Here is a 16530-nt window from a genome sequence, read left to right as displayed (position 1 = left end):
ATTTCTCCAAAAAAGACAAAATGCATGGTTATAATAACAAATCTACTAAGAGTTAAATTGGAGCTGGAGTGTCAGAAAATAGAACAAATGATGGATTTAAATATCTAGCAACGGAAAGCCGGGAACAGAAGTGGAAGATCATGCGAATAGAGCAAACGGCGCCTCAGTATGGCAGAATGAAACAATATGTAGAAATAAAAGTATCAGGAAAGAAATGAAAGGCAGAATTTACAAAACAGTTATCATACTGTTATATTTTTATTAATCTAATTTATTGTTTTTATTTATTATCAAAGGTTCTATTTATAAGACTTACAAATTTATTAAAGTCGTTACTAATTTATTTCACAATATTTATTTATCGCGTACAATTATATTTTCGGACTCAAAACTAACTGTTCTTCAAAAACTTTCGTGTTTATATATAAAATACAGTTATTCTCGAAGCGGCATTTGACCTTCCAGAACTTCTCCGATCGTCGTGGAGCCAACCAGGTATTTTACCGTAGGGGGCCAGACATTTCTGCTGACAGGTATATGATCTGGAAAATACTTGAATGAGAAAGGATATTAGTAATAAATATGTTTACAGTTTTGAGTCATATGATACGTCATTATATATCGTAACAATATCAATAATAATATAAGCGGCAGAAACACGACCTGACAGAGAGAATTAAAATAATGCTAGAAACAGCAGGAATGAAAACCCTTAGAAAAATCGATGGTAAGGCAGAGCTAGAAGTATAGATATACGACAGAGATGCAAGGTGGAGAGCATCAAGGACTGTGTAAGAAAGGTAAGAGTAGAATGGAACGATCATGAGCCGAATAACGACAAATAGAGTAGTAAAGAGGCCAAGAGACGATTTTGCAGTAGGAAGACGATCAGTGGGAAAACCAGGAAAACGATGCAACGACAACTTACTGAAGGCACATTGGAAAACAGACAGAGTCAGTCATACTACTACTACTACTACTACTACTACTAAGGATTTCCACAGTTTTCACTGTCTTCCTTCACTCAACCGTTTTCTCCAATTTTCCCTGTCATTCCAGTCTCCATCTCGCAGGGTTCTTTTCTCCATAGCCTTGTCGATTTCATCTCTAAATGACCTTCGGGGTCTTCCTCTCCTTCTTCTTCCAATCGGGCTCCATTCTGTGATTTTGTTTATCCAGCGTCCTCTGTCCGCTCTTCTGACGTGGCCGTACCAGGATAGTCTCTTCTCCTCTATATAGTCGATTATGTCTGATTGCACTCCCATTCTCCGCTTAATCTCTGCGTTTTCAATTCTGTCTCTTTTTGTAAGTCTACAGCTTCTCCTCAGGAACTCCATTTCTACTGCTCTTATTCTACCTCTATTTCTCTTGTTTATTGTCCAGTTTTCGGACCCATATGTCAGGATACTTCTTGTCAGGGTATTATATATTCTCTTTTTTGTCTTTATCGTAATGTTCTTATCCCACAACACTGAGCTTAGTTGTCTTATACAGTTTCTTGTTTGTCTCAGTCTGTTGTTTATATCTTCTTCTGTTGTTCCCTGGTTCGATATTATGGTTCCTAAATACTTGAATTTATCTGTTCCATTTATTTGTCTTCCCTCGTCTATCTCTAGGTTTCTCATATCCTTGTTTTCTGTTGTTAGCTATTCGGTTTTCTCTAAGTTTATTTCCATTCCGTTGTTTTTATATTCTTCTTCTAGTTTTCTGAGCATAAAGCTGAGATCTTCTTCATCTTGTGCGATGACTACTTGATCGTCGGCAAAACTTAAGGTGTATGTATGTATATAAAATGTATGTATATATATATATATGTATATAAAACAGAGTCAGTCATGTATACACAAATAGAAGAGGTAGAAGACAACATACCACTCGCTTTCTTCCACTTTTTCCATCCAACCCTAATTTTGCATACATCTCCATATATTTCCCCATTACTTCGTAATACTGATCCTAGGTGCTTAAAACTATTACTTTTCTCAGTTTTTTCGCCATCCAAAGATATCTACCAGACATATCTTATTATTTGTAGTAAATCCATCTTTATGAACATTCCAAAAATACTCTATTTTTGTCCTACTAAGTTTTTAATAACCACAATGGATGAAACTCAGGCATGTGTACGAATACAAAACAACCGGACAGACTTTTTCAAAATCTCGCAGGGACTAAAGCAGGGAGATGGGCTGGCACCAACATTGTTTAACCTGGCACTGGAGTATGCGGTTAGGCAAATGCAAACTGGACGAGAAAACCTACTGACCAATAAAACGGTTCAACTGGCTGCCTACGCCGATGATATTAATATTATGAGTAGAACATCAACAGGAGCACAGGAAGCATACGCAGAGTTAAAAACACAAACGAAAAGGTTAGGTCTGGAAATTAACACAGAAAAAACAAAAATAATGATACAGACGAGAAGAAATATAATCCCACAAAACATTATGCATGAAGATGACATTGAAACGGTTGGAAAGTTTACATACCTGGGAGTAGAAATATATGCCGATGGAGCAGAGGATGGAGAAATACGAAAAAGGATAACGCAGGCAAACAAAGCTTATTTTGCCCTCTCCCATATATTTCGGTCTAAAAGTGTCCACCGAAATACAAAGATGAGAATCTATAAAACTTTAATTCGGCCAATAGCATGTTATGGCAGCGAAGCATGGGTCCTGAAAGAAACATCCAAAAACAAACTCGATACATTCGAAAGAAAAGTACTGAGGAGAATACTAGGACCTGTGAGGGAAAACGGAATCTTCAGAATTCGATATAACAACGAGCTCTATCAACTGTATAAGGAAACACCCCTGTCAGACTTCATCAGAATACAAAGATTGCAATGGGCCGGACATGTGATACGAATGGGAGAGGATAGGCTACCAAAACGAGCACTGAACGCCAGAATGCAGGGAAAGAGACCAGTTGGAAAGCCAAGAAAGCGCTGGGAAGACACAGTAAGCAGCGACGCACAAGCACTTTTAGGAGTCCGTGTATGGAGAAGAGCAGCCACAGACAGACAAGGGTGGAGGCAAAAAATAAAGGAGGCCAAGGCTCATTTTGGGCTGTAGTGCCGTAGAAGAAGAAGAAGTTTTTAATAATTTTTCCTCAAGAGCTTGTCTCCACTGTTCCACTTTTGGTTCTAAATGGCTTTCACGATTTCCTATTAACACATCATCAGTATACATTAAGCACCAGGGAATGTTTTTTTTTCAGAACCTGTTAAATTTGTTAGACGACCTGCCCAATAAAAGCAGAAAAATTCTATGCGGTGACTTGAATATTAATTACGCTGTTGTTTGTGCTACCTAATTTTTTTCCGCTCAGAATTTTCGTAAATTCCAAAATTTGTGCTTGACTTCTGGGTGGCACTTTCTTTCTGTGGACGTGGACTATAATTTCAGTGATTTTTAAATCGGCTTGTCTGTATTTTCAATAAGGCATTTCCTTTAATTACAATTAAGTCAAAACATCACAAACTCTGGACTACCAAAGGTATCCGCATATTAGCCAAGAACATGCGTTCACTACTGTATATACATAAGAAATTTACAACAAACGTCGTTGTCACTAAATATATCTCCAAGTACAGAGAAATCTATCTAAAACGTATCAAAACAGCTAAAAAAAAAGTACTACTGTACTATCAAAAACGTCTGGGAATCTCTAAAAATGTTGTAAGAGAAACTTGGTCCATAATAAATGATCTTTGAAATAAAACTAATACAGCTCAAAACATTTTCTCTTCCAAACTCCGAAAATCTAAATGAATACTTAGTTAATGTGACTAAAAATTAAACGTCAACTATTTTGCAACAAGATCCTATTTTCTATCTCCCCAATTTAAAAAAGGTCACGAATTCATTCCAGTTGATAAATCGGAACTGATCGAAACAATTCGTAGTATCAAAATCAAATCTTCCTGTAGTACTTATGGGCTATCCATAAAAATTTTTCTAAATCTCCCAAAAAAGTGTTGGAAATCCTGGTCTCACTAATTAATGATTCCTTTGAAAAGAGTATATTTCCAAAGTGCCTAAAGACAGCCATTATTATTCCTCTTCATAAGGGTAGACTTAAATCCTTTCTCGTTGAAAACAACATTTTATCAAAAGGTCAGTTCAGGTTTTTATCTAATAAATGTACCAGTGATGCTATGTTTTCTGTACTACATGAGGCCTATCAAGTACTGAATAATAATCTTTACACTGCTACTGTTTTTGTGACTCTACCAAAGCTTTTGATTGTGTAAATCACATTTTGATAAAAAATCTAAATTTCTACGGAGTTCGAGGTATTTCTTTGAATTAGTTCCAATCTTACTTGAGGAATAGTAAACAATGCATTGCATAACTAGTCATAAATGCATTGTATTTAGAGTACCACAAAGTTCAGTATTGGGTCCTCTACTTTTCCTTATCTTTATAAATAACATCACTAACTTAAGAATCTGTGAAAAAGTTTTTCTTTTTGCTGATGATACCAGTATTACCTGGACGGACTCTCTTCATGCAACTATAACTTCTGATCTACTTGTAATAAAAACTTAATCGGACTCTAATTTACTCTCTTTTAACGTAGATAAAACAGTAGCATTATCCTGTAATGGAGATCTATAACCCTTGCTTCTTAATAACAGCCAGATCAGTATAGTTGATTCTGTAAAATTTCTGGGTATTTTTATAGATAGCAACCTTAAATGGTCACTTCATATCGATTTGTTAAGTGAGGAACTAGCCTCAGCCTGCTATGCAATAAGATCTGTTTCGAAGGAAATCAATTTAGGCTCTTCCAAAATATCATATTTTTTGTTGTCCGACTCTCATCTTCGATATGGTCTTCCTTTTTGAGGTTCTAGTACAGCTGCCCAATCTGATGTTATTTTTAAATAACAAAAAAGAGCAATACGGTATCTTTTTGGCCTCAGTAGAATAACACATTGCAGAAGCTACTTCAAAAATCACGGGATTTTAACTCTTCCCTCTTTATATTCCATTGAGTTAGTAAAGAAATCTATATTATATTCGGCAAAAAAATTATACAACCATCTCCCTTTGCAACTTAAATCTACAACTTCTCTCCTGAATTTCCGTAAATTGACAAAAGCCTATCTATCTTAAAGACCATATTTATTATTCAGTGGAAGAGTTTCGTAACGAATAACTAAGAAATTACAGTATAGTAAAACCTCGATATAACGGACCTCTATTTAACGGACTTCGGATATAATGGACAAAAAATCCGATCAAACGTAAAAAAAATAAATACATACAGTTAATATTACACATGCGTCTCATATATATAATCAATATGACATAAAAAAGCAAACTTTCGGACATAAAAAAAAACGAAAACAAAATAAATAAATTTGCATTCAAGTGTGATGTAGGGGAGCATAGCAATCTTGGAAAACGAATGAAATTGGCTGGTCCGAGCAGTCGAATTGAAATTTACTGCAATTAAATTAGCAAATCATATGGACATACCAGAGCAAGTGCTGGATGGCTCTGGCGCTTTCGTAAAAGATACGCAATCATGAATAAAAGAATTTACGGCGAAGCTTCAACTGCACCTAAAGAAGAAACAGAACCTTTTAGGCAAAAATTAGCAGCACATATAGCAAGTAAGTAACGAAATGCTATTAGAATCTTAGATTTACAATGTTGTCGAAACTGGTTTGTTATGGCGTACTTTACCTGAAAGCACACAAGCCTCCAAATAGGAAAAATCGGATTCTGGAAGAAAAATCAGCAAGGACAGGATCTTGGCACTGCTTTGTGCTAACGCTGATGGATCGCATAGATTGATACCTGTAGTGGTTGGCAAATCTCGTAAACCTAGAGTTTTAAAAGACATATTGCATCATTTGCCCCTTTCATATTATAGCTCTAAGAAGGCATGGTTCACCTCAGATATTTTCGAACATTGGTTTTTCAAATAAATTGTACCTTCAGTGAGAAAATTTCAAGAGGAGAAATTGGGAATACCGTCAGAAGAGGTGAAATGTTTATTGCTTTTAGACAACGCTCCTACTCACGCCTCTGAAAATATTCTACGTTCAGAAGATGGAAACTTCAGGTGTATGTTTTTGCCAAAAAATACAACATCGCTTATTTAACCCATGGATCAGGGAATAATTTTGGCAGACAAACGAATATATCGCAGAAAGTTTTTAGACGAAGTATTAAAAAACATTAAAAAATGGTTGGAAGAATTTGTTTGATGCCCAAGGTGCAGACATAGATTTAGAAGGGTTGAAAGTTACTAATTTCTGTAGGATAATACGTAATAATGCCGGAGAACATGTAGCTGATGAAGATGTTTTACAATCGCTAGAAGTAGATGAAGGTGACCCTGGGTATAACATCATGACTGAAAGTGAAATAGCAGATGAAGTTATGAACCTTAAAAATGAGGACGAAACTAAAGATAACAAACAAGACGACAAAACAAGACTGTTAAAAATGAAGTTATCAGAGGTAAGATCGCATCTCCACGATCTAACAACATTTATTGATTATTAAATTAAACTGTATTTAGGGAGTGGATCATAGAAAAACAGCAAACATGAAAAGAGCAAACGAAACTTGTTCAAAACGGGATTACCAACAGCAAGCGCGTTGATATTCACAGCAACGTCAATTGTACATTTTCAAAAAAAAAGTATTTTTATTTATTTTAACCTTATTTTTATATAACGGACTTTCGGCTTTAACGGACACCCCCTCCCCCCAAGTAGTCCGTTATATCGAGGTTTTACTGTACGTTTAGGTACAAGCGACGAAAGTATTTTTATTTTGGGTATCACATGCAGCAACTTAAACTTGTTAGTTCATAAGGTTTTATTATGCAATTTGCAATTTATTTAAATTTTCAATGGATGGCATATTTTATTATCTTTTATTTTGTGATATTGACGATTTATGTAATTTTAGTAAATTTTAAATTGTTATTGATATTTTTTTGACTTTTTGTAGACTTTGTCCATAAAATTGTACAAATTTCAGTGACGATAAGCCATATTTCTATTCTATGTTACTCTGTAGTTTCGCTGTTATCTGATCGAACCCTAATAAGTACTAAGCCTTGGTGCAATCTTACTTTGAACTATTGTTCTACTTCCTCATATCATATCTTACAATGCTTACGTATTTATACCGGGGGACTCCGTTCTTATTGACTGCTCACCACAAAATCCGTGTGTTTGCTCCGTATGTCATAATAGAAAGAACGCATTGGTCAAATGTCTTCCGTTTCATAGCTATCGGGATGTTGCTCTTAAAGATGTCTCTTAGTGCCACCCAAGCAAGTGTTATTCGTCGTTGAAATTCGCAGGCCTAGTTGTCCTTGCCTACTCTGATTTCATGATCAAGATATATGTATTTTCCATAAAAATACCATATGAACGTTTATTTCTTTATTTCGGTGTTGTTCCATCATATGCCTTATAATGAAAATTGCGTTATAATTAAAATGAGACTGTCCTATAATGAAAATCCAAAGTCCTATATCATTATCGATAAATAAAAATGTTTCTAATTTAACGGTTATTTCAATGTCAATACTATTTTTGATAATCTTGGATAAATTTGGATAATCTATAAATAATTATAGTTAACATTGCTAAAAACATTCCATATAAATAGTAGACTGCGAAGGCGTTGTTTGTTTGATAATCTCATAATCTGATAAATTGTTATTTTTTAGGCACATGCCGATCTTATCGTCAACGCTTTAGAGCCTATAAAAGAAGTCCCGTCAGCAGTTTGCATCAGTTTGTTCTGAATAAACCCAGCAAACACCGCCTTCAACATGCTTGTTCAACAATGTAAGTAAATTTTTATCCTACTCTTTCTCCTTTATGCGCTATATTCAAATTATCCGACATTGGCTATTGAACTGGTTCTCTCATGGTAAAAATGAGAAATTTTCTCTTTAGTTATTGCAATTCTGCCGTTTATTTCTACGTCTGATTCAAGTTGGTTCGTTATAATAGTTCCCAAATATTTGCGAATTTATTGAACTCTTTTAACTTGTAACTTCTTCTTCTTCGCGTGCCATATCAGAATTATCCGACATTGGTGATCACTATTGCGAAGGCTTCTCGATCTTCTGCAATATGGAATAATTGTCCTACATTTGATATCTGTTTCCATTCACGAATGTTTTTTAACCAAGAAACTTGTTTTCTTTCTACACCTCTACGGCTTTCTATTTTGCCTTTAAGGATCAGTTGTAATATTTTATATCGACTTTCCTTTACTATATGTCCCAGATAAGATATTTTTCGATGTTTAACAGTCTTTAGCAGTTCTCTATCTTTGTTGACGCTCCTTAGTACTTATTCATTAATTTTCTTTGCTGTCCAAGGTATCTTTAGCATCCGTCTATGAACCTACATTTCCAATGCTTCAATTTTGTTCATGATCGATACTTTTAGCGTCCACACTTCTGCACTATACAAATGTAAGGACCAAACATATCACTTAACCATTCTTTGTCTTAGTTCTAAACTGAGATGATTATTGTAAAGAAATGACTTCATTTTCATAAAAGTAGTTTTAGTCATTGTTATTCGGTTCGTATGTTTTATTTCTGTCTGAATTTAGTTGGTCCCTTATCACAGTTCCCAAATATGTCATTTTGTGAACTTTCTCAACTTGGACTCCGTTTAATTGAAGCTTTGCATCGGGATATGGGTCACGACTAAACACTAAAAATTTGGTTTTGTTTGAGTTTATTTTAATGCCCATTTCCTCTCCTGCCTCGTGAATACGATCAAGCAGAATTTGGAGATTTTCAATATTATCTGACAGAATTACTGTATTGTCTACATATCTAATCACATTAAGTAGTTCCCGGTTGATTTTTATTCCATATGGTTGTCTCCCAAGTGCCTATTTAAATAACTGGTCCGAGTAAACATTGAACAATGTTGGCGACAAAATTCAACCTTGTCTGAATTCTCGTTGTATGGAGATTTCATCCGTGTAATTATCTCCAATTTTTACGATAGCAGTTTGATTCCAGTACAAATTTTTAATGACACGAATATCCTTGTCATTTGTTCCGATATTGTTCAGTATTTGCATTAATTTTACATGCCGTACTTTATCGAATGCCTTTTCGAAGTCCACGAAACATGCAAATACATATTTTCTTTGTTCACGGCATTTTTGTAATAGGATGTTAAGCGCAAAAAGTGCCTCTCTGGTTCCCATAGCATTTCTAAAACCAAATTGGGTATCTTCGAGATCTTCGCATTTGCGTCTAATTCTGTTATTTTTTACTACTATTTTTTAGGAAAAAAAAATTAGGAAAATTTTAAGGGTGTGGCTCATTAGGCTAATTAATCGATATTCTGAGCATTTTCTCGCATTGTGTTTTTTAGGTATTGCGACAAAGATGGATTTGAGCCAATCTGTGGGAATCACTCCGGTGTTATATATTGAATTAAAAAGTCTTACTACTACTTTTATGTTATCATCCCCTATTAGTTTCAGCAACTCAGTTGGTGTATCATCTGGACCACAAGCTTTTCTAATTTTAGCATTATTTATAGCGTGTTCTACGCATTTCATAATGTTTTTTATTTTATTGTTATATATATATATATATATATATATATATATATATATATATATATATATATATATTTAATGGTACGAATATCTTCCTAGCTCTCCCTTCTTTCAGAAATTTTTTTTTCATTCCATGTCTCCAGTCCATTCAATTCTGCCATTACCCATCTCCATGGTCTTGTCTTTCTATGGCCTCGTCCACTTCATCCCTCCATAATCTTCGGAGTCTGCCTTGTTTTTTATTTCCTATTAGGCTTGCAATTGCAATTTCTCTTCTAGTTTTCGGAGCATATAGAATAGATCTTCTTCATCTCAAGCCGTCTTCTTGGTCATCTTCAAAACTTAGTGTGTACAAGAAGTCGTATCGGATTGCTATTCCCATATCTTCACACTTCCTTTTCCATGGGTTTAATATTTGTTCTAGGAATATCTTAATCAGCGTCGAAGATGTAGGGCATCCCTGCACTAAGCCTTTTGTGGTGTTAATTTTGTTTAAGTATTTATTGTTGGTTTTAACTCTTACCTTGTTGTTGTTATATGGGTGTTTTATGGCTTCTATTAATCTCTGCGTTATCCCGATTTCCTTCATCGTTTTAGTGGTTTTTTAGTAAATGTTTCATACGCCTTTTTTAAATCGATTAATGTCTGTGTACTAATGTTGTATATAGTAGCGATATACCTTTACAGTTCTTGCACACGGATCTGTCACCTTTTTTATGGATTGGAATAATTATACCTTCCTTTCATTATTCGGCAATGTTTCCGTTTTCCATATCGTTTCCACCAATGATTAGATTGCTCTATGCATCTACGCATGTATCAATTATTTTTTTAACGGTTTGATTGCTTTTTTAATCTTGGTCAGTTTTTCATTTATTCTAGATGAAATTATATTAAGGATCATGCGATCTCAAGTATTTTGAATAAGTAACAGAACAAAGATTAGCCGATACCTGTTGGGGTTGTTGAGATCTTTGTCAGCTATAAGCAAGGCAACGACTTGTCTCCAGACCTTGGGTATCTGCCTAGTTTGAACATAGCTGTTCATCATCTGGAGCCACTGTGTTGTTATGGTCCACACTTTTTAATTTGCTTTTTGTGCAGATCATCAATACCCGGAGCTTTATGATTTTTCATTCTTTGTTTAAGTTTAAGTGTAAGTGTAAGTTCTATTATTGTTTTGTGCTATCCATTTACTCTTTTTGATTCGATCACTTTTATAATCATTATTGCAAATTTATTTGACTTTAATTTTATATTTTTTTCAAAGTTCTTCCGGATCTTCTAGTTGTTAGTCGATGTTTTATAGTTTGTAATTAAATTCCTATTCTAATAAAAAATTATATGTTTATTTTTCTAATCGGTTCAATGAAATTTGACTATATTATTTTCACTTGATTATTTCCTTATTTTAGCCCAGCAAGACACCACCGTTGAAACCACCCAAGAATATTCAGTGGAGACGACATATGAAGAATATGAATATGAATCCACTTTCTCTGTATCGGAAATATCGAAACTAGAGAAGTTCGTTTTACCTCCTAGAACTACGATCTTAGCATTGTCTCAGAGTGGAGGAGACAAGGAAGAAGACAAAAAGTATGTCGTTACGAATCACGGAAAAGCTGATCTTTTTGTTGAGGTACGTTTGTCCATTGATTTTGTACTTTTTTTATCTTTTTTGTATCTTTTATAAGACATTTTCTTAAAAATTTTTACAATCTCTTTTCTGTTTTATGTGTTGGATACATTTGTTGATACAAACGTTGTTTAGATAAATTTTCTTTTTTTAGGTAGTGCATCTCAATAACCAAGATGATGCTCCACAATGGTTTGTTGTCCAGCCAGACCAAACCACAGAGATAGCTATTGAGGACAGTCTTGAACAAAGCGTGTTGAAAGTGAGCAACAACAGTTACGAAGAGGAAGTATCATTTTCTGCTGAAGGTGGTAACGTTATTGACGACTTGGAAAACAACATTGAAGAACTTCTAGACACAGACGAAACAGAAACTGAAATAGTCGTTCTGGAAAACTTTTCTTTGAGCCCAAGAACTGCCGTAACTGTTTTGAGTCAAAATGTTGAAGGAAGCAATGAACATCCTGGAAAGTACACTGTAACTAACCATGGGGTAGCTGCTTTTGACATTGAAGTAAGTTTTTACTCTCTTTTCTTTATTTTAGGCAAATTATTTTCGAACATTTGTCGGTTTGACAACTCAGATTTTGATGTTCTTCTAGTGATATATTTGGAGAGATTCACATAACACTTTCTCCTTTAATACCTCAATTTATGTGTTTTTTCAGTAGTGTTTTAGTCCTACAGTTATCTAACTCGATAATTTCGATAGGTAATTTATTAACTATGATTTAAGGTGTTTCTCTGATTTCTTTTCCGTCATCTATGCTCCATACTCAGATACTTAATTGATCCAGTTACCCATGAATAATTGATTTTTCTAACATAGGTACTTAGTTAATCTCCTTCCATTGTGATCGATATGATCTTCTTCTTTTATCGCATTGTCCCAGTTTTTCTGTTATCTTTTTATTTATATAAAGTTTTTTTATTATTGTGAGATCGAATAAACGATTCTAAGTAAATTTTTCTACTTGAACCATCGGGTTTGGGTTCTTCCGTAATCTAATCATACCACATATCATGCCACATACCATAAAATACACATCTATGTGTAGACAATTGAAATTCACTCCTTTGCTCGTTGCTGTTCATCCATTTCACTCTAAATTACGCGTACTAAAACAGATTGAAATAGCGAAATAATTATCTTTTATTCTTGGTACTAAAATATTTTTTTTCTTAGTTGAAGCGTACCTCACCTGTTCAAACTTTAGAACTTCATCGCAAAACCGTTCAACCTAATACATCTGAGTCTTTTGAACTAACAGCTCAATTCCAAAATACCGTATTGGAAGTTATCAACACAAGCCAGACTGAAGATGCAGTTTTTAGAGCAGAAGGAGGGGATGTTATTGAAGATCTTGAGGATTTAGTTAGAAATATTGACGAGCAAGTAGAAACTGTTGTTTCTCATATTGTAACAACTTTGGAGAGCTTCCATTTAGTCTCACGTTCATCCGTCACTGCTTTGATGTATGATCCTGATGATGTTACCCTTTCCGAACATCATAACTTCACTGTTACCAACAACGGACAATCTGAGATAGAAGTTGAGGTAAGTTTTTTTAATAACTACTATATATTTTATAAAACCAACGGCCAGACAAACTTCTAGATCCAATACTTAGCTAATCGTTTATTTCAGGTTACTTACACTGACAGCGATGACCGTGACAATGATCAATACAGAGTAGTTAAACCAAATGAAACTGTAGTAATTGAGCATATCAAAGACGCTGGAGTAGCCCTATTAAATATATTGAACAGAAATTACACAGAAGTCGCTATTATCACCGGTAAGTTTTTTTCTTTTTAAAATTATTTTCCTTTTTCATGTATTTTCATGAAGTCGTATTGCAAAAATATCATAGAAAGTTTTTGTCTTCTTGTAAATTTAAAATATTTAAGACGATATTAAAATAACAATAAATTAATACTTTATTTTGTTATAGCCACGGGAGGAAGAGTAGTTCGAGACATTATGAGAAAGATCAAACAACTGGTATCTGATGAAAATTCAATAATGTTAGTGAACAATTTCCATCTAGCACCTGCATCTTCCGTAGTTGTCATGCATCAAGTTGGTAGATTTAGACGAAGACCCGTATACCCAGCTGGACATCGCAAACCTCAACATGTTGTAGTTCGTAGACCTCAACACCATCCTGGACGTAAACCAGGACGGCTTCCATGTAAACCAGCAGTTCCTCGTCCTTGCAAACCAGCAGTTAGACCAGCAGTTCCAGGACGTCGTCCATTCCGTCGTCCAGCTTGTAGGCCAGTAATACGACCAGCCCATCGTCCAGGTCAAGGTGCTCAACATCCAGCACAAGGTCGTCCTCATCCAGCACAAGGTGGACATCGTCCCGCTCAACAAGGACATCACCCAGCTCAACAACAGCATCATCCAGCTCAACAACAACACCACCCAGCTCAGCAACAGCACCATCCAGCTCAACAACAACACCATCCAGCTCAGCAACAGCACCATCCAGGTCAACAACAGCATCGTCCAGCTCAACAACATAGACCTCAAGTTGGACAATGTAGACCAGCGCGCAGACCAAGAATTGTTATGCGTCCCCCTGTCTTACGTAAACCCATTGTTCATGATAGATACACCGTTGTTAATCATGGAAGTCATGCCTTTACCGTTCAGGTACGTAAATCCAACAATATATTTCAAAATAGTGCCTATGTAACTGTATTTATTACTTTTATTCCCTTTTAAGTTTTCCTTCCTATAGCTATTTCTCTTTTACAGATCATTCATGTTAAAGGAAGAAACCATGAGGTGGTCCGCACTCAAGTTGTCCAACCCAACGAAACCCAAGTGCTTCTACTTGAAGGCATAAATGGCTCATCTTTGAAAATCGTCAACGAAAGCGAGACTGATTACGCTAACTTCTCAGCTGAAGGAGGTGAAGTAGTTCATGGATTCAGATATATGGTTAGACCACTGCGTCGCCGTCCTGGTGCAAGAAGATGCTTCTGGGGATTTTAAGTATTTAAATAAAATACATATGTTATGAATATTATTTTGTTCTGTTTTATATAAATTATTCTTGTTTCCTAACATATGCTGAATATCCTAAGGTAGAAACAGATAATCTTAAAATAAAAAAAATGATATAAATTATAAAATATCTCTAAAATAGACGTAAAAAAATCATGTCGAAACCTTTGGAAACCCTATGCAGTAAACGGCGCAGCAAGAAAAATAAATTAGAGAATGGAAACTAAATAAACTAAGATGAGTCTGCTTTAATAGTACATCGGGGAGTAACAAAGATCAGAAAATCATTTTAAAAATTGCTGGTAATAATATTGACAATTATTTGCTCTCAGAGACAAAGAAAAATATTAAGAGCAGCACGATATATAGTAATTACATATATTCTGTTTTACAGTCTAGTCGATAAAAACCTGAAAGCACAGAAGGAGTAAAAATATTTCTACATGAAAATATTTTTCGGTCCTTATCTTAATTTAAATCGAGTGTGCCCACTGTTCGTTTAAATTTGCACCCAAATAGCAAATGTTAGTGATTTGCAATATAGGTTGTTGATTAAATATTAATTGTCGCAGTGTTATCCATTTTTTTTATAATCATGTATTTCATTTTTTTGATGTTAAAATCAAGACCAAACCGGTAATTGATTTCTGTCACCCTGGAGATAAGCGTCTGCAGGCGTTCCAGACTGTTCGGTTTGGTGTCCAGTATTACGCCCAGATATTTGATTTTCTTGATAAGTAGAATATTTTCTTCTCTCAGAGTAAACGGGATATGCTCTCTAGCTCTTGGAGCCTTGAAGATTGTGGTCTCCTTCTTCTATGTGGCTAGCGTCAGTTCTCTCTCCTCTAGCCACATCCTAGTTTAAGAGCTGCGTTTACCCTATCTATTATGAGCCCATTCTCAATGGTTATCCGGCCATCTGCGTAAGCAATTGCCTGTATTCTCTCTCCTAGGTTTATCTCCAATATGTCCTATCTATCCTATCTAATGCATCTATCTGTAAAATAATCCCTCGCCAAGTTCTGCATATTTCCATTTCTTCTAATAGTCTGATGATTTTCCCCCAACTCGCGTTGTTGAATGCGTTCTTGATGTCCAGGAAGAGTGTCACCTTCCACTTACCGCTGCATGTTTTTTTTTTGTCCCTTACTAACCTGTTTATGGCATATATGGCAGATCCGGCAGATCTGCCTTTTCCAAGACCATACTGGCGAACAGCGAACAGAACTGTCCGACAGGCCTCCTTTTTCTTCTATTTCTTTTTCAAGCCTTGATTTTATAAGGATTTCTAATAGCTTGCCTAGTGTATTTAAGAAGCAGATTGGCCGAAAAGCCCCCGGTTCTTTTATTTCTTTCCCAGGTTTATGGATGAGGATAAGGTTTGCCGCTTTCCATATCGTGAGTAATTTCTGTCTTCTGAGGAGGTCGTCCCTTATGTTTTTTACCCATTCAGCCTTTTCCTCAATAACGGTTTTTATGATTTCCGACGCAATTCTGTCAGGTCCGGGTGCCTTCCCTGTCTTTAGTGCCTGTCCTGCTTGCATTATTTTTTCCATTGTGAAGCCGTTTATTGGTGCCTCTGTAGGTATTATTTGGAAGGTTTCCTCCGCTCTTTGCGAAAGCAGTGCTTCCGCTAGTTCTCTCCTGCGGCTGTCCTCTATTTTAAAGAAGGTGTTTCCTTTGAGTTCTCTTGCTGCAATCTTTAAGGCTTCTTTCTTTAAGGCTTTTAGTTTTAGTCTTTCGGCCTCCTCTTCTACTAGTTGGTTCTTTTTTCTATCTCTGGTGACTTTTCTTCTTAATTCTTTGTAATTTCTTCTTATAACTTCTATGTTATCTATTTACCAGTATGGGCGGGTATTCATTCTTCTTCCCCTTCGGCAATATTTTTCGGCTAGCCTTTTAATTTTTTCATATCCAGCTTCAAACTTATTTGAGTGTTCCCTCATTCCCTGTAATTCTTTTTTTAGTTTTTTGTTGTCAATGAATTTGATACGTCTCCCGTAACTTGATTTTTTTATGTTTTTCCTTATTTTGTGTAGGATATTTTTATGAAAATGTGAAGCTTTTCCCTTCTACTATATCCCATTCTTCTACTTTTCTTTTGGTAGCGTTGTACATTTGGCCCTCTCCTCTTTCGAATGTTGGCTTTCGGTTATTTAATACGAATAAGTTCATAGCTTGAATTACTTCAATCCATGTGTCTCCCCTTTTATCGTTTGCCGGTACTCCCCAAAGTATTGACTTTGCATTGAGATCTTCTGCTACTTATCTTTGCCGGCTAT

General features: G+C 35.3%; 1 protein-coding gene across 1 annotated transcript; it reads left to right on the top strand.

Moving 5' to 3' along the window:
• The first annotated feature begins 7679 nt into the window (after nt 1–7679).
• On the top strand, nt 7680–14270 carry LOC140447013 (uncharacterized). The gene is made up of 7 exons (XM_072539604.1): nt 7680–7837; nt 11006–11232; nt 11384–11743; nt 12416–12787; nt 12878–13028; nt 13185–13891; nt 13997–14270. Exons 1-7 carry the CDS (start codon nt 7822–7824, stop codon nt 14234–14236), a joined length of 2073 nt encoding a protein of 690 aa, XP_072395705.1. The 5' UTR covers nt 7680–7821; the 3' UTR covers nt 14237–14270.
• The last annotated feature ends 2260 nt before the right edge of the window (nt 14271–16530 follow it).

The sequence above is a fragment of the Diabrotica undecimpunctata genome, chromosome 1 (assembly GCF_040954645.1).
Source record: "Diabrotica undecimpunctata isolate CICGRU chromosome 1, icDiaUnde3, whole genome shotgun sequence".
Taxonomy (NCBI): domain Eukaryota; kingdom Metazoa; phylum Arthropoda; class Insecta; order Coleoptera; family Chrysomelidae; genus Diabrotica; species Diabrotica undecimpunctata.
The sequence above is the reverse complement of the archived record's forward strand: the minus strand, read 5'-3'. Positions and strand labels throughout refer to the sequence as shown.